Source organism: Carassius gibelio, chromosome B18 (genome assembly GCF_023724105.1).
Source record: "Carassius gibelio isolate Cgi1373 ecotype wild population from Czech Republic chromosome B18, carGib1.2-hapl.c, whole genome shotgun sequence".
Taxonomy (NCBI): domain Eukaryota; kingdom Metazoa; phylum Chordata; class Actinopteri; order Cypriniformes; family Cyprinidae; genus Carassius; species Carassius gibelio.
The window spans coordinates 28,865,164-28,884,444 of record NC_068413.1 but is presented as its reverse complement, the minus strand read 5'-3'; the positions used below and the strand labels follow the sequence as shown (position 1 = coordinate 28,884,444).

Genomic DNA, 19,281 nt, shown 5'->3' with positions numbered 1-19,281 from the left:
GGTGTTACAGAAGTAATTTGATAGTACACAAACTCACACATTTCAAAGATGATATGAAACATCTTTCTTCATTTTTAAAAACTCCCAAAGCATATTTTAGATAAATCTGTTTATACTGCTGAAAGGAGTTCGTAAAATCAGGGATAATTTGTTGAATATACAGTATATTGGGGTAAGTTATTCACTTAAAGTAGTAGGTGGCTTCATTGCACTGGATTTGTCTGTCACATAAGGGATAAATTCAGAATCTAACACTTAGATGGCAAGGTTTTTTTTATTTTTATTAGACAGTATTATTATTATTATTATTATTATTATTATTATTATTATTATTATTATTTACCCATCATGTGTTTTTGTGTGTTTTGTTCTGGCCTGAGTAAAATAATGTAACATTTTGGAGCAAATATGCAAAACAGCAAACCAAAACTTGAAGCTAAAATAGCAAATATCTCAACAGCTACAGTAAATTTTCCAGGAGAACTAACATAAGCTGGGATAAATGTGAGCCAGACAGCACAGAATATGAGCATACTGAATGTGATGAATTTTGCTTCATTGAAGTTATCAGGCAATTTACGAGCAAGAAAAGCCAGAATGAAGCACAGGACAGCCAGCAGGCCAATATAACCCAGCACAGACCAGAAACCAAATTCTGAACCTAACTTACATTCTAAAATTATTCTCTCTTGGTAATAATCCATGTTCCTATATGGGGAAGGAGGGGATAATGTTAGCCAAAGCACACAAATTAGAACCTGTACTAGAGTGAAAGCAATGACACTAAGTCTTTGCTGCAACTGCCCGAACCATTTCATGACATTACTTCCTGGAAGTGTAGCCCTAAAGGCCATTAACACAACAATGGTTTTCCCCAAAACACAAGAGATACAGAGGACAAAAGTGATCCCAAATGCTGTGTGACGCAACATACAGGACCACTCAGTGGGCCGACCAATGAAAGTAAGTGAACAGAGGAAACACAGAGTCAGTGAGAAGAGCAGCAGGAAGCTCAGTTCTGAGTTGTTGGCTTTTACTATGGGGGTGTCCTTATGTACAAAGAAAACTACTGCAATAACTAATGTAAAAAACACACCCAATAAAGAAAACAATACTAGAATAATTCCCATCACATCTTCAAATGATAAGAATTCCTCAAGTTTTGGGACACATGTATCTCTCCATTTGTTTGACCAGAATTCCGGAGGGCACTTGAGACAAATCAATGAATCTGAGGGGGAAATGTGAACACAAAATTTATTTTGAGTGTACGCTTTTGCTTGTTGATATTATGCGTTTTTGTACCATACCTGTCTTATTACTAATTTCTCCTTCTGCACATGGAATACAGTCATAACAGCAGACAGGTTTTCCTTTTTTCACAGCCTTCCTAGTTCCTGTGGGACAGCTCTCATTGCATTCAGACACAGGTACCTGTATAACATGACAATTTGAACTACAACTAAGCTTGCTTCTTGTTTACAGTAATGTAAGATACTTCAAATCTATAGGCATGCTCACAAACACACACACACGCGTACACCCACACACACACAGTACCTGGCGTTGATTTTTGGCCCACACTATGCTGATGTTGTTAAATGAAAGCTGAAATTCTGGTTGTAAAGATGCATCATAGAAACCCACTTTAACAAACTTTATTGTCCCATCCTCCCCCTGCTGCCAGTTCAAGAGATCATACCTTGCTGCCGGATCTCCATTTTTATCAAAGAATACCTTCTCACCAGTTTCAGTGAAGAAGCTCACTTCTCTCAAGGCATTAATTACCTGTAAAAGCATGCAAATACATTAATGTAAATAAATTAATGCAGTTTTGAGTGCAATTGACATGACCATTTCCGCATCTGTGCAATTCATGCTACCTGCCATGTGTTGTTGACTTTCTTAAGGCATTTGCTTTGCTTTGTGTTCCATTTTTTACAACTTATTGTGTTGTTCAGAGCGTAGGCAACAGCATACACAGCCTTGTAAACATTATTGGCAATTTGTAATTCTGTGACATCTGTATACTGGTTCTGCACATTGTTCAAACTTTCATTGTCTTCACACATGATTATGCTTCCAGTAGTTTCTTGTGGGGGAAGTTTACATTGAAATAATGTTTCCCACAACTCTTTATACAAAGGTATGTCGGAAGACTGGTTAAGATTAGTCAGAAATTCTCTTAGGCCTCTTATTTCAGCTTTTGGGATGGCAAAGCCCATGGACCCTCTAAGAACTTGATGCCATTTTCCAGTAGCAATGTTCATATCAGAGATCCAGGATTCACTACCAATCCACTGTAGTCCAGTAATATTCTGTTGAGCTATTTCCCCTAGAAGAATGTCCATGTCTGAGTAGGATACAAATGCGACAATCACTTTAGAGCTAGATTTCTTTACAATATCCACAATTCTCAAAATGTCCTCCCTGGGATCAGTCCTGAAGAATGCCTCTGAGAATTCTACACAGACTCCAAATTCTGTGGCTGCTTTGATAAAAGTGTTCATGCCATTGTTACCATAGTCATTATCACTGCAAAGAGCCCCCACCCAGGTCCAGCCAAAATACTTGACCAGTTTGGCCAGTGCTTGGCTCTGGTAATAATCACTGGGAATAGTCCTGAAGAATGAAGGGTGTTTCTTTCTGTCACTAAGGCAGGCACATGTTGCAAAATGACTAATCTGCATTTTTCACCCAGGAAAAAAAATAAAATAAAAAATTATACATTATGGCATAACAAATTATGTTACAGATCTTTGCTTGTGTTTTATACAATTAGAGTAAAAATGCAGCAACTTACCACAGGTAAATGCAGAGGTCCAACAGTTGAAGAAATGGCAATAGTTGGAGTAGAGGATGTTTCTGCAATGATAGCTTGGATTGTGTTAGGTCTTTGACAGGACAACTGAGAAGCATTGTCTCCATTAATTAATGAAAGGGAGGCTCTGAGAGCCATTTCTATTGATCCACATGAATCGTAGACTTTGTAACCCAAACTGATACCAGGAAGAATATCAGCTCTGTTGTTGATTTCTTCAATGGCAAATACCATTGTCTGTGCATTTTGAAATTCTCTGAGGCTCAAACTAAAAATAAAATAAAATTAAAAATAACAAATAACAATGATAATGCATAAGGTAAGGCAGGTCTTATTGTGCACTCACCTCTTGCAGTTTGCCCTCTTTGGTTTAGAAGTGAATGTGGGCATTATTTCCTCCCAGCTATTGTGAAAGGAGAAGATGCCACCAATTGTTACATCCCCATCTCTTCTAAGCTGAGGGATGTCAGGAGGCCCCCATAACTTGCATGGAGGGTCGGCTGCTCTCACTAGTGTGAACAGAAGCCATGTGTGTAAGAACCCCATTCTAAACCCTCAACTGTCTACAAAACCTCTAGTGTTGTCATATATAACAGCTCTTGGATCACAATTTACTGAATTTAATGTTGTGGGTGTTTCTTGGTGAACTGAATATTTGCTTAATTTAAGCCAATTAGAAAACAACACACTAAATAAACTAAACTTAACCCTCATGTGCTGTCAAATTGACCCATACTGGATCCAATGTAATTCCAAATATGACGACATTAAGAAAAAAACAACAACAACAAAAGCAACAACAACAAAAAACATACAACATCAAGTACATTCAATAAACAATTTAATATCAATATTTTCACACATCACAAAGAATGGATATCTTAATTTATGATTTATAAAAAGGTTTTTAACAACAATTTTTTATTTTGATGTTTGCGATTACACATTTACAAAAGTAATCAAGTAACAAGTAATCTTGACAAACTATATATAATTTGAAAGGTTTCAGACTCTAGTTTTCATATTTGCTGACTGATGATAGATTCTCCATTTGGGATATGGTGCCAAACACACTCTTAATCTGAAATATTGCATGAGTATTAATGTTCATGACCCTAAAAAGTAACAAAGTTAAAAGAAAAACAACATGAGTTAAATAGTATTTCAGATAGAGTGAAAAAATAAAATATAACTAATTTTTACCATCGGTGGCTGGCAAAATATATATTTTTTCTGCATTGAAATAAGTGAGGGGGAGCACCTTTTATCTTCATAAGATAATAATACTACTACTAATAATAATAATCATAAAAATCTAACCAATAAATGTTATTATTCTGGGTCTGTAGAGTTGCCTTAGAACATTAAAATAGTTGGGTTAAATTGTGCCGGGAACAGTACGAACTTAACAAAAGAATGTTATGGACATGTCAAAACACATCAGCGAACTCGGTTAATGAACCTAAATGAGAAAAAAAGTCACAAAACTTTATAAAAAAAAAAATATATATATATATATATATATATATATATATATATATATATATATACACACACACACACACACACACACACACACACACACTATATATATATATATATATATTATTATTATTATTATTATTATTATTATTATTTCCGACAACTCGACAATCGAATTGGGTCAAACTGACTCAGAACAGTAGGGTATTTTCGAATTATGAATATGAAACAAACATATCAAAAAAGTTTTAAATAAAATTTAGCTTATCTTCTTGCCTAAATCTAGTATGAGAATTGTGATAGTGGTTTAAACCCATATAAAATGTAATGCTAATGCATCCTAATTACGTCAAAGTCAACATGACAATAAATAAATAAACAAATAATGCATAGCCAATAATGTCTCTATTTAGGTATCTGTGTTTTGTGTTCAAAGTATGCTTTTTTTCTGTATGCATATAATATTTATTTTTATTTTTTTTCCACAATATGCAACAGTGCCAACACAACAGGGGACAACGTGCTATTTACTGTATTCCATGATGCAATGCACCCAGCTTGACTTTATTCTAACTGTGTGATAGTTTGTTTGTTACTTAGTCAGTTTTTCTGACACATTATCTATTTGTACTGCCAATAATGGACAGTTCAGGTATACTCAACATGCTGCATTTAACCCATTTAACACTAGGTAAACTTCTGTGACAACAAAGTAACATAAAACAATTAAAATGTTTATTGCCACACTTTTATTTTTCACATTGTTTATTATATTTGAATATGAATATTAATATTTTGCATATATCATGTTATATGTTCACACAGTATATGAATATGAACGGTGTGCAAAAAGTGTGATATGTGGCCTAGTAGCCAAGGATGTCCCAATACCTGAGCATGTGAATAAGATCTAGACTGGTGGGTCACACGCATGTTAATCTATATCTATCACTTTGCTGCTAACTGATTATGAGGTGTCTTAAGTATTTGTTTCTGAGATTACTATATGAAATAAACAAATTTAGTATATATTATTGTATTAAATATTACAATTAGTAGTAATGTAGAAGTAGTAGTAGTAGTGGTGGTGCAGCATGGCAGCCTCCATTAGGGGGCGACCTGCTCTATGTAAAATAAAATAGCTTTTTATGTCTTTAAATGTATTCCGTTTAAACACATTACAGAACATTAATTCATTCACTCATTCATTCATTTAGCAACAAACTACACAATCAAAGATTGCAGTACATTGACACTGACATTAAATAATTTGAACATATGGTCAGAATATTATTCCTAAGAAAGAAAGAAAGAAGAAGAAAAGGAGAAAGATAAGAAGAAGAAAAATAAAACTTCTTTGGAACAGTGAACCATGCGCAGTATATTAAACTATAAGGCAAATATGTGCACATATTTTGCTTGTGTGAATTCTATTAAACACATTAACCCACAGGCAGTCATCTGCATACTCTTCACCCAGCTCATATTCCCTGGCAATTTTATTCTCTGAATCTATAAGATGACAATAAATCCCGAAAGTAAGTGCCTTTTGAGATTTGTATTAAACTCAAGAACATATTTCCATTACAGCTTAGGTGGAAGTAAGGTTGGAAGTAAGGAAAGAGCAGTGCCTGAAAATATCATGTGGGACACTGGTGGCTCATATTTAGAGGGCAGCATGGCATAACTGCAGAAGGGACTACCCAAGCACACAACTATTTGAACAGCTTTAGTCTTATTTATTTTCAGCATAACAGAATAATGCAATAATCTGTTCTGTGAATGTGTATTATTTCAGAGATTTATGTCTTTTCATATACATTTCTTTACACTTTTATAACTATCAATGGATATCATTTGACATCTTTGTCATAACATGCTTTTTAGTGTTCATTTCAGGTCTCAGTAAAATTACATAGCATTTTGGCAGGAAAATACAGAACAGTAAACCAAAGCTAGAGACCAAAATGGCAAATATCTCCACAGCAACAATAAATTTGCCAGGAGAACTGACATAAGCTGGAATAAACGTGATCCATACGGCACAGAATATAACCATACTGAATGTGATGAATTTAGCTTCATTGAAGTTGTCTGGCAGTTTCCGTGCCAGAAAAGCTAAAACAAAACAAAGGACAGCCAGCAGACCAATGTAACCCAGCACAGTCCAGAAACCAATAGCTGAACCTAAATTACATTCTAAAATGATCTTTTCCTGATAATGATTAATATTCATGTATGGAAATGGTGGAGATAATATTAACCAAAATGCACATATAAGCACCTGTATAAGTGCAAAGGTAAGAACACAGAGTTTTTGCTGCAAGGGCCCAAACCATTTTATGACATTACTTCCTGGAAGTGTAGCCCTGAAGGCCATTAACACAACTATGGTTTTCCCCAAAACACAGGAGATACAGAGGACAAAAGTGATCCCAAATGCTGTGTGACGCAACATACAGGACCACTCAGTGGGCCGACCAATGAAAGTAAGTGAACAGAGGAAACACAGAGTCAATGAGAAGAGCAGCAGGAAGCTCAATTCTGAGTTGTTGGCCCTAACTATAGGTGTGTTTCTGTACATGTAGAAAATCAGCATGATTAATATTGTGAAAAAGACCCCAAATAAAGAAAACAAAGCCAGAAGTATCCCCATTATTTCATCATATGAGAAGAATTCAATTTCCTTTGGAATGCAGGCATCTCCTCTTGTATTTGACCACTGAACAATAGGGCATTTCAGGCAATTAATAGAATCTAGAAAGAAGAAAATTAAATTAAAATATTTAATTATATATGAAATACTAACCAAGTACTGTATCCAATTTTGTGACAAAACACATCTACAAATAATATGGTTAATGTACTGTAACAGACAATTCCATTATTGTTTTGTAATAATTATGTACCTGTGCTGTTACTAATCTCTCCTGGAGGGCATAGTATACAATCATAACAGCAGACAGGTTGTCCTTTCTGTACAGCTTTCCTGGTTCCTGGGGGACAGCTCTCACTGCATTTGGATACAGGCACCTGCACAATTCCAATATGAGCTCATAAAAAAATATTATATATACTTCATGACTTGTAATTCAAATTATATAACAACAATAATAATAATAATAATAATAATAAAATGTGTGTGTTTAAAAATGTATAGAAAAATCTCTACCAGATGGCTTCCTTCTCTCCAGACTACCTGAACATTATTCATGGAGAACCGCTGACCTTTAGGCAAAGAGGCATCGTAATAGCCAATAGTTTCCACCTTAATTTTGCCTTTATTAACACTTTGTAGATTTATCAGCTCGTATCTTGCTGGCGAGTCTCCGTTGTTATCAAAAAATACATTTTCACCCCCAGGTGTGGTGAAATTTATAGATTGCAAGGAATTTAAGACCTTCAGCAAGCAAATTAAATAAAAATGTTAGTGTATTCAGTTAAGTGACTGAAGTTCATGTGTAATTTATTTTATACTGTTGAAAAAAATCTGGTCTCACCTGCCAAGGCTTTATTTCAACAATTTTTAGACAGGAGGAATTAGAATTAAAGCTTTTGTTTTGATCACACAAGATAAGATTATTAATTGCATGAGCTACTGCATAAATGGCTTTATATATATTGTTTGAGAACCTTAGGTCAGTCAAGTCAGTGAAAGAGTTTTGCACATCCCTCAAGTTCTCAGAGCCATTACATGTATTTCTTGTTTCACTTGGATTTAAAGAACAGTCAAAGACATGCTCCCAAAAGTTTTTAAGAAATATGCTGTTAGAAAATTGAGAGGGGTTAATTTCCTGTAGAAAAAGGTCTAGTCCAGGTATTTGAGCATTGCGGACAGTGAATCCTATAGACCCAATTAGCAAAGTGTGACCATTGATATCAGCTAGAGAGTCATCTGTGATCCAGGCATCACTTCCGATCCACTGCAGTCCTGTAATGTTCTGCCTGTATAACTCATCTACCAGTATCTTGATCTCTCTGTGTGACATGAAAGCCATTATTACTTTAGATGTGGAGGTTCTGATAATATTCACAATTCTAATGATTTCATGGTATGGACTGGTACTTTCAAAGGCTTCTGAATATTCAATACACACTCCTTCCTCATTAGCAGCCTTAATAAAAGTGGTTATTCCATTTATTCCATAATCATTTTGATTGCTTAATGCCCCCACCCACATCCAGCCAAAATGTCTGACCAGCTGGGCCAGAGCTCTACTTTGATAGTAATCACTGGAAATAGTTCTGAAAAAGGAGGGGTACTCCTTTCTGTTGCTCAAACAAGCACATGTTGCAAAATGACTAATCTGTAAAGCCAGAGATAGTGAAAAGATAAACATATATTATATATGCATATATATATATATATATATATATATATATATATATATATATATATATATATATATATATATATGTATATATATATATATATATATATATATGTATATATATATATATATATATATATATGTATATATATATATAAAAAGTAGTTTTCGAAAGATACATTAAAGTACTTTTAAATGTATTGAATTAGTGTCCTTATTTTAAATTTTCAAACGGAAACTTTAAATTATAGCTACACATAAAAACAATTTATGAAGATAAAACATAGCTTACCACTGGTATATGAAATCTTCCAACAATCTTTGCAAAGCTCATGGTTGGTGTTGATCCAGAATGTCCAATAATGGCTTGGACTGTTGGAGGTTTAGTGCAGTTTGCTCCTTTTTCTGACTGATCTAGACTATTTACTAATGTCATCACAGCTCTTAGTATGTCTGTGGATCCACATTCATTGTAAATTTTGTAGCCCAGTTTAATTCCAGGGAGAATGTCTCTGTCCCTGTTTATTTCATCTATTGCAAACATCATTGTGTGAGCAAATTTGAACTCCCTGAAACTGAAACTTTAGGAAATTTTAGTCAGGCATGCTGTATATTTTTCTGAAGAGGATACAGCACAATAACAATAAATGTAAACAAATAAATAAATAAAATGAATCCATGGTACTAACGCATACATACTCTTTGCATGGACGTATTTCAGGCATTTTTGTAAATGAATCTGTGTAGCCATCTTGTCCGGTGCGGAAGGAAAATACACCCCCAATTATCAGGTCTCCATCTTTCTCCATTTCAGGCAAAACCCTGTGCCCCTGTGGTATGCAGTAAGGCTTTTCTGCCTGGGTTATCAGGACCATCAAAAGCAGCTGAAGTATCAGCATGGCAGTTCTGATTCCTACATGTTGCCGACCACTGCATTTATACAGTGTAGTAAGCCCAAACAACTCACAGTTCCTTAGGGGACTGAAAGTACCAATCATAATTTATCCTTCTCTAGGCAAAAGCAATTTTTTTTTTTGCTTTTGCAGCCACTAATATTTCCTTCTGGGAATGGAAATTTGTTATGTATTGTTTGTTTGTTTATTTATTTCCTTGCTTGCTTATGCAATAAATGCCAAATTTGGATTTGCATGCTAATAGAACTATCTTGCGTAAAATGCATAAAACAGTGAAACGTTGTTAATTAAATAAGTCCAGGAAATTCATCTTGATATAAATGCAATCAAATATTAAAATGAATACCAAAATTACCACCTTAAGATCAGTTCCTTTCAGCAGCCACCCATGATATAATTTTCAAGGGTGACTGATGTGTAAATTATTTTTATCAAATCTGCTCTCCATACAGTACAGCAATATATACCTGCATTTTAAATATTTACTTAATTTGCAAGATAAAATGCTCAAGGAAGAAATATCATCTTCTTTATCCCAGGACATAATGATACAATTAAAAATCCATTGTAACTGATGTGTTGTGTGTTTCTGATACATATTTAATTGTTATATACTGTAGAAAACATTTCACGTTGCATTTTATTTATTCATACCTCACCATATTAACAAAATTGGAATACAGGGTATTTTTTGTTAAATAAATTCATAGATGTTAGTCTGCTGTCTTAGTTTGATGCCATTTTGCCCATCATATGCTTTTTGGAATTTTTCTCCGGTTTAAATAAAATCACATAGCATTTCGGAAGAAAAATGCAGAAAAGTAAACCAAAGCTTGAAGCTAAAATAGCAAATATCTCTACTGCCACGGTAAACTTCCCAGGAGAGCTTACATAAGCTGGAATAAAAGCAATCCACACAGCACAGAATATGAGCATACTGAATGTTATGAATTTGGCTTCATTGAACTTATCAGGCAATTTACGGGCCAGGAAAGCCAAAATGAAACACAAAAGAGCAAGAAATCCTATGTAACCCAGAACAGCCCAGAAACCTATAGGTGAACCAACATCACACTCTAAAATAATCTTTTCCTTGAAGTAATTTAGATTTTTAAATGGAAAGGGTGGAGATATTGTTAACCAAAGCACACAAATAAGCACTTGTATAAGAGTGAATCCAAGAACACTGAATCTCTGTTGAGGAGGCCCAAACCATTTCATGACATTACTTCCTGGAATTGTAGCCCTGAAGGCCATTAAAACCACAACTGTTTTCCCCAGAACACAAGAGATACAGAGGACGAAAGTGATCCCAAACGCTGTGTGACGCAACATACAGGACCACTCAGTGGGCCGACCAATGAAAGTAAGTGAACAGAGAAAACACAACATCAGTGAAAACAGAAGCAGGAAACTCAGTTCTGAGTTGTTGGCTTTCACTATTGGGGTGTTTTTATATTTGAAGAATATGACAGCAATTATAATTGTAATAAATGTACCAACAATAGAAATAATTGTAAGCAAGATTCCCATGATTTCCTCAAAAGACAAAAATTCGGTCTCCTTCTCAACACATCCATCCTTTTGCTGATTTGACCAGAAATCTTGATGGCACCGCAGACATGTTACAGAATCTGTATGAAGTGCAAAAAATAAAGTAATAATAATAATAATAATTGACACATTTAACATATTTAATGTGAAATTGTTACGTAGCTTTGCATAGTTGGTGCTATATTTACTGTATTTTACCTGTAGTGTTACTGATTTCTCCCTCTGTGCATGGGATACAGTCATAACAACATATAGGCTTTCCTTTCTTCACAGCCTTCCTACTGCCAGGGGGGCAGCTCTCACTGCACACAGACACTGGTACCTGTGACAAATATTTCAGCTTTATACACTGTATTATTTTATCTATACAAGTTCATCATCATACACAGCTGACTTTTTATTATTATTATTTATTTTATTTTGTTTTATTTTTATTTTATGCAATTTATATTAGTTTGTTTTATTTTTATTTTATGCAATTTATATTGTCTTTTATCCTCACTTTTGTTACATTATTTGCCCATACAATTGAATCCATATTCACTGCCAAACGTTCTTTCATGAGAAGCGTGGCATCGTACAGCCCAACAGTGACAAATTCATCATGTTTTTTTTTACTTGGTTGCCAGTTTATTACTTCATATTTTGCCACCGCTTCACCATTCTCATCAAAGTAAACCTCCTCACCATCCTTGGTTTTGAAACGCACCTTCCGTAGGTGTGTCAGAAACTAGGGATGTGGGGGGGATGGGGGCAGAAGGGAGAAACATAATTTTTAAAATGTAAATCAGTCATTGACCAAAATGTTTAATTCAATTAATTGCATGAGCTCAGTCTAAAATTAGAGTTAACGCACTGTTAAAGGATCAAGCTGTTTCGTTGAGGCACATTTTTCCTTGCAGCCCAAAAGATTATGAAGTGTATGAGCAACAGCATACACTCCTTTGTACACATTGCTGAAAATGGGCATGAGTGACATATCTGTAAAAGTGTTTTGCATCTGGGATAATTCCTCCTTGCCTGTACATGGAGTTGTGAACACTGAATCATTCTTAGTTGAGTATTTACACTGAAACAGTTCTTCCCAGAGCTCAGTAAAAATGGCACTTCCTGAAGACTTAAGTGGCTTGATGTCTAGAATAAATTCCTTTAGACCTGTCACTTGTGTTTTGGGTATAGCCAAGCCAACTGCTCCTTGTAGAATGTGATGCTTATCCATACTGGCAATGACTGAATCAGAGATCCAACCCTCAGTACCAACCCACTGGTATCCAGTAATATTGTATTCAACAAATTTATGCAGCAGAACCTCCAAGTCCCAGTGCACAAGAAATCCCACAATCACTCGTGAAGTAGAGCTTTTAATCTGCTCAATTATCCTTATTACTTTATCTTCAGGGTAGGTTCTGAAAAATGGGAGAGAATATTCCAAACAGATACCCATCTGTTCTGCCATCTTTGTGAAAGTGGCCATTCCATTATTACCATAATCATCATCCGTTCTTATAGCTCCCACCCAGGTCCAGCCAAAGTGCTTAACCAGTTCTGCCAGTGCTCTGCTCTGGTAGTAATCACTCGTAATAGTTCGAAGAAATGAAGGGTATTTGGTTTTATCACTGAGACACTCACAGGTGGCATAATGGCTGATCTAAGAGGCAATTAGTGTTTTATCATAATTTAAGTAATCATGAGTGGCTTATAATTTTAAATAAAATTATTATATGTCATTATAAACAATATTTTGATCATATAACTTGACTGTACAGTCATATTGGAACTAGTTTTTAAAAATACCATTGGAAGTTTAAATGGTCCAATAGTTTTTGCCATCGCCATGCATGCTGATGAGGTTGTGTCTCCTAGTATGGTTTGTACATATGCTTGCTTTGTGCATGGTCCTACTGAGGAAGTGTTTTCATGTCCATTGGCAAGAGCCATAGTCACTCTAATAGCCATTGCCATCGAACCGCATGTGTCATAGATCTTGTAGCCTAGTGAGACTCCGGGTAACAAGGTGGAACTGTTATTGATTTCCTCCACAGCGAAGAGCATGGACTGCACATACTGGAAGTCTCTATAATTAAGACTTGGTTAAAAAAAAAAAAAAAATTATAATAATTCAAGTGACATTTAAACTTATATTTTACTGAAACTGTTAGTTATGTCTACATACATTTTGATATATTCTGATTCAGATGTTGCCTACCTGATGCAATTCAGTGGAGATGGTGTAAAAGAATAAGTTATTTGTCTGATCTTCCAGCTGCTATGGAATGAGAAAACACCTCCAATTATGATGTCTCCATCTTTCCACAACTGAGGGTATACAGGCTGTCCTTGCAGAGTACAGGCAGTTTCATTAGCTCTGGTAAAAGTAATGATGGTCATTACTATGTGCATGAGTGCAAAGAATGGCTCCATCCACCCATTGAATATATGCTACTCAGAGACGTACCCAGTATGATATTGTAATAGGCAGAACAGAAAGGATTTTGTGATATTTATAGCAATGAAAGGGACTAAACCTCTATGGGAAAATTACAGAGTTGAATTGTTAATGAAGGAGGTGCTCCATCCTGACATGATGATGATGATTATTATTATTATGAATTTATTAATTTTTCATAATTCTAGGCTTGTTTGTTTGTTCAATAATTGTTTCAAAACTGGAGGGTTTTGTAATTTGAGCAGTAAACCTTATATAATTGCTAAGGTTGGCCATAATGAACTCTACATTCTTATGATTTTGTTTGCTGAACATACTGTAACCAAAAAAGCATAATTAACTTGGCTGAAATCATTTTGTGATTGTACTTTATACAAATATTTGCTAGGAAACAAACAAAAAAAAAGATACAAATATTTACTATATATAATAAAGGTTTCAGCCCAAAATACCCCACAGATCATTTATTATACCATCTTAAAATACCCATTTTGTACTCTGAACATTGTCTTATATGTGAATGGAGAATTGACTCTGTGATTCTGCACCATTGTTGCACAATGTTGCCATAAGGCATCAAAAACTATAAAAAAATAAATAAAAAATAATATATAATGTTTTTTTTATATAAACTCCTTTCTGATATTGCTCCACTATTTTTCACCACAGCATTGGGGGAATTGGTGATCCTCTGCCCAACTTGACTTCTGAGAGATACTGCCATTCTGAGAGGCTCATTTTTTATACCCAATCATGTTGCCAATTGACCTAATAAGTTGCAAATTGGTCCTCCAGCTGTTCCTCATATGTACATTTTACTTTTCCGGCCTCTTACTGCTACCTGTCCCAACTTTTTTAGAATATGTAGCTCTCATAAAATCCAAAATGAGCCAATATTTGGCATGACATTTCAAAATGTCTCACTTCCAACATTTTATATGTTATCTATAATCTATTGTGAATAAAATATAAGTTTATGAGATTTGTAAATTATTCAGTTCCTTTTTTTTTAATCGCAATTTGTACAGTGTCCCAACTTTTTTGGAATAGGGTTTGTACAGCAACAACAACAACAACAACAAAAACTAATAGTTATCACCTTACTAACCCAGCCTCTTGATTACATTGATAAATGCAAACTTTTTTTGTATTCTAAGTTTTCTAAAATGATTAAATATGCAAATTATGCATTATTTAATGAAAAATGTGCTAATTTACCTACATTTCGATTACAAAAATCTGAAAACTGGATAAAATCTGTTTCAAAATTCTTATTTAAAAGTAATACAAATTAAAGATAATTATTATTATTTATAGGAGTTTCTAATGGGCCAGCTGGTTTAATTGAATCTTCAGGTATCGTGAAATACCCTATCCTAAAGGATCTTGAAGGGAATTACTATTTAAATTACAAGCAATGGTAGACTTTAAATTATGTGAAATGATTTTAAGAATATAAATAAGATTTACATAAGGTCATTGTTCCATTAATGATATGGTCTTAGATATCGTTCACATCTCAGCAATTTTATTTGACAAAAATTGATGGTTCTGTTTATATGCATTTACAAAAATGACATCAAAATCTCTCAACTGTATTCCCTGAACTAAACTATTTTCCCTCGTGTGTTAGGGTTAAACCTAATCCTAATCCTGTCGCAGATCTAAGTTCAAATGCTTTATTATGCAAATAAAATTTGATAAATGAAGAGTAATTGAATAGGGCTGCAAAATTTCCAAACTGGCAGTTACTAAACCGATAATCACTGAATGGGTAACCCTTTCACTTTCACCCCTAAACGAATCTAATGAAGAAAAAAAAAGACATTTATGTTTTATATAAAACTATTTTTATATAAAGCTGGCAGGCCATGGTAAATCTTGATTTAAATTCAGAAAACCAGAGAAGAGGTACAGTATATGACCCATCCATAGAAAGCGATTTAACCACCAATTTCAAGGTCCAGTGAGGTAAAAAAAGACATTGTTAAGATAGTCCACGTGTCTGCAGTGGTTCAACCTTAATGTTATGAAGTGATGAGAATACTTTTCTGTGTGCAAAAAAAAAAAAAAAAAAAAATCACTTAATTCTGCTATATCTTATTTTCTGTGTCATTCTCATGGTCTACATCAGAACGCCAACTATAGAGGAGTTAGATACCAATCACAGGATACCTGTGCTCTGAAGATGAACAAAGGTCTTATAGGTTTGGAACAATATGAAGGTGAATAATTATTAATGATAGGATTGAAATGTTTTTGTGAAATAACCCTTTAAGAACCAGAATCTAAAGTAATATTAAGGTATCTCTAATACTTCTTTAGTTACAGGCATGCAAACTTCAGGTAAAAACAAGTGCTTTCTCCCATTGCTGTCATCGTTGCCATGTAATGAAACAAAGATTTCAATGAACTCAGTAGATTTTACTAATAGATGAATCTCTGTGTGAAGATAAAATTATGCTGCTGCCACCTTTCTAATGTCATTTTACCCCCATGTAATTTGGCTCTAAATCTCATATGAAAATTTTACTTTTTACCCTCCTCTACAAAATAGTTCATTACTTAGTCTATAAACATTTATTACATTTTATATTTTGGCTTTTTGGATGTAAAAATGTAAAATGTTAAAAAAAAGAAAAGAAAGAAAGAAAATAACCCATCATTACAGATTTAGTCTAGCATTTAAACTCTATTTTGCAAGTTGAAACTCACAGGTACCATAGAAGCCCATTATATTGAGAACATTCTGATAAGTTTTCCTAAAAAAAAAATAAAAAAAAAAAAATAATAATTATAATTTATTTAAGACTGGAGAAAGAAAGACAGGAACAAGTGGGTGAGTACAAAAAAAAAAAAAAATAAAATAAAAAAAAAATAATATATATATATATATATATATATATATATATATATATATATATATATATATGTAATCATATTTTATAAGAAATACTAGTCTAACGTAGAGTAAATCATTCTCAAACTTATAAGTAAACAGTAATAAAATAAGAACAAAGGATGTAATTAAAAGCTACAGGACAACAACAAAAAAAAGAACAAATTAAATGTAATAAAAAAGAATTCACACAATGAATTGTAAACATAAATGGAGACAATAGTTCAAAATGTAGTTTATCGCCCCCTTCTACTCTGATCAGCAGTTCATGAACCTGACTGAGCCTAGTTATTTTAATATTAAGTATAATTTTATCTCTTAAAACTCACCTTTGATCACCAAAATTATATATATATATATATATATATATATATATATATTTTTTTTTTTTTTTTTTTTTTTAAATAAAATGTTCCTTTATGTCTTAAAATACCTTGAATGTAACTCTACACATTGACTGGTTACAAAATAGTTTGAGACGTATGAAATAGTGCAGACTTCAAACCACACTGTTGAGTTCAATGGAGTTTAAAAGGAGAAAATTCTCAACATTAGTGTTGACATGAATTTCCACAGTGTTTTAATTAAAGCATATATTAAAAAAACACCACACAGATACCGCAGGTGCCTTGACCAACTCTTTGACCGAGCCATTTTACACATTTGTCAGAAACACCAGAAAACAGTTTTATCTTAATTTTCTGTTTGAGCATGCCTTTTCATTCACAAATTATATGTGTATCATTGGTAAAACATGTAATCACTTAAAACCAGTGACAATTTCACAGTAATGAGTAAAGGAAACCACTTATGGTGGTAAAAAATGAATATGAAAACAGGCAATTTATAATATTAAAATATTGGAAAGTATTTAATCAATTTATCAATTTTATTTTACAATAGATTCTGACTTGCGTGCAGCACTGATTCTGCTGTCCCACCTCTTTAAAGAGAAAGTTGAGAGCTTAATCACACTTGGAGAGGTATGGAACTATTTGTTAAACTCTCACTTTGTAATACTCTGATACATGTCCAGTTATGCAGTTCTTAGAGATGTTGCATTGTTTTAATAGATGTTTAACATTTTCTTTTCTTTTCACAGTGTGATGCTGATACTCCATATCCAACCATACAGTTGGTAGAAACTGACTGGAAAATGGCTTTCTCCAAGAGGGTTCAGGGTTCAAGTCCTTGTCAAAGTGGATGGTGTGGAGGTGTGCAGGGGTGTAGGAGTTGAAGAAGGGATAACTGCAGCCTTCAGTGTTTACTATGTTTTCAACTTGGCTTATCCACCCTACACAAAGAATACACTGACCTTCCTGCAGCATGCCATAGCAAAGATTACTGAGGTGGGTGGCAAGACCCTTCCAATAAATGTCAGCCGAATAATTAATAAAATGTGTTAAAAGTGCAACAACCAAATCGATGCACTACGGAGCCCCGCACATCACCTGTATGGAGAAAAATAATAATCCGTACCCACGAATTCATAATCCATGCGCACGCTTTCACAATACGTTGTCACACTGTCTGGTCTCTAGGCATTTCTCAATGTCAAGGATACTTCCTTGGCAGGACTGATCCTTCCAAGTCACTTCCTTCAGAGGCTAGGCGAGACTCCTCTTTGCATTCGGAGAACACGTAAATGGAACAGGCTAGCAAGTGCACGTAATTGCGTCATTACGTCAGTGAAAAGGTCCGTTTTAATAACGCTGTGAATGGTATCATTAAATTACTTTGGACAACTTAACTAGTTATTTATAAAATAAATCCCGATGACCCAACCAATTGTTAAATAACAGGTCCGGTTCAGTAAACCATTTGTATTTGTATAATTCATAATATCAATACAGTAGTAATTTGTAGTGGCATTTAAATGTCAAACTTTGCTTATATTTACTACTGTTATAACAAATGTTTGGTAACATAAATAAAAACCGTTAACATTGACATTTTTGCATTTTCGAACTAACGTTAGATAGCAAAGCTGCGCGCATAGGATTGTGGGTGATTTGAGAGCGCGAAGGATACACATATGCATCCTTTCCTGTGTATGGGATATTCTTCGAACGAAGGACTCAGTCCTTGGTTGAAATTCCGAGGATCCTCGATATTGGAACAGTCCTTCGACGGATGTCGATGACGTAGCATCCTTGAAATACTGGTTTCCAAGGATCCTTCCTTGACATTGAGAAACACCTTCTGTTTCCTTGGGCCTCCACTAGTGGTCTCACTTCCCCATAGGCACCTCACCGCAGACACTGCAATTTCTACAAAGCCTTGTCCCTTCAACACAGTAATTGCACTCCTTTTAATTGCACTCAGGTGTCTTCACTTGATAGTCTTTACCCTGCCTATATTAAACGGTCTTTTCTGTTTGTTTTCATGGAGTCCTTTCTTTCCGTCAACCAGTTTCCTCGCCTTCCAAGTTCTAATTCCTGTTCCTGTTCCTTTCCCTGTTTGTTTGTTTTTTCTGGATGCATTTTTTTTTTGACCCTCTGCTTGTTGGATTCTGAATTTGGATTACCCTTTAAACTTACACTGCGTTTGGATCTCTCGTCTCTTGTGTTTCCCTGGGTTCCCGAACGTAACATCCTGAATGAATACTGATTCATTTTACAAGACCTACGACAGTAAACTCCTAGGTACGTTATAACGAATCTTATTGTTTTATTGTGTTTTATTCATCAAATTATCTTTACTGCAGTTATTCTCTATCAATTGTAATGGGTAGTGGAATATTATGATTTAATAAGAATTATGTGCATCTAAAACTTGTTTATTTGTGATTAATCTTAGCACTTTAATATTATTGTCTGCCAGGCATTGTGTAT

General features: G+C 34.2%; 3 protein-coding genes across 3 annotated transcripts; all 3 read right to left on the bottom strand.

Annotated features, from left to right (window-relative positions):
• Nucleotides 1–335: 335 nt before the first annotated feature.
• On the bottom strand, nt 336–3,367 carry LOC127977494 (extracellular calcium-sensing receptor-like). The gene is made up of 6 exons (XM_052582381.1): nt 3,168–3,367; nt 2,804–3,089; nt 1,902–2,684; nt 1,561–1,788; nt 1,311–1,434; nt 336–1,231 (listed from the first exon to the last, which is right to left on the bottom strand). The coding sequence occupies exons 1-6, from the start codon at nt 3,365–3,367 to the stop codon at nt 336–338; spliced, it is 2,517 nt and encodes an 838-aa protein (XP_052438341.1).
• Nucleotides 3,368–6,146: 2,779 nt separating this feature from the next.
• On the bottom strand, nt 6,147–9,533 carry LOC127977358 (extracellular calcium-sensing receptor-like). The gene is made up of 6 exons (XM_052582232.1): nt 9,334–9,533; nt 8,927–9,215; nt 7,804–8,610; nt 7,476–7,703; nt 7,213–7,336; nt 6,147–7,060 (listed from the first exon to the last, which is right to left on the bottom strand). Exons 1-6 carry the CDS (start codon nt 9,531–9,533, stop codon nt 6,147–6,149), a joined length of 2,562 nt encoding a protein of 853 aa, XP_052438192.1.
• A 741-nt stretch (nt 9,534–10,274) lies between these two features.
• On the bottom strand, nt 10,275–13,523 carry LOC127977359 (extracellular calcium-sensing receptor). Its single transcript, XM_052582233.1, has 6 exons — nt 13,309–13,523; nt 12,897–13,188; nt 11,959–12,750; nt 11,605–11,832; nt 11,301–11,424; nt 10,275–11,182 (listed from the first exon to the last, which is right to left on the bottom strand). Exons 1-6 carry the CDS (start codon nt 13,521–13,523, stop codon nt 10,275–10,277), a joined length of 2,559 nt encoding a protein of 852 aa, XP_052438193.1.
• Nucleotides 13,524–19,281: the final 5,758 nt, after the last annotated feature.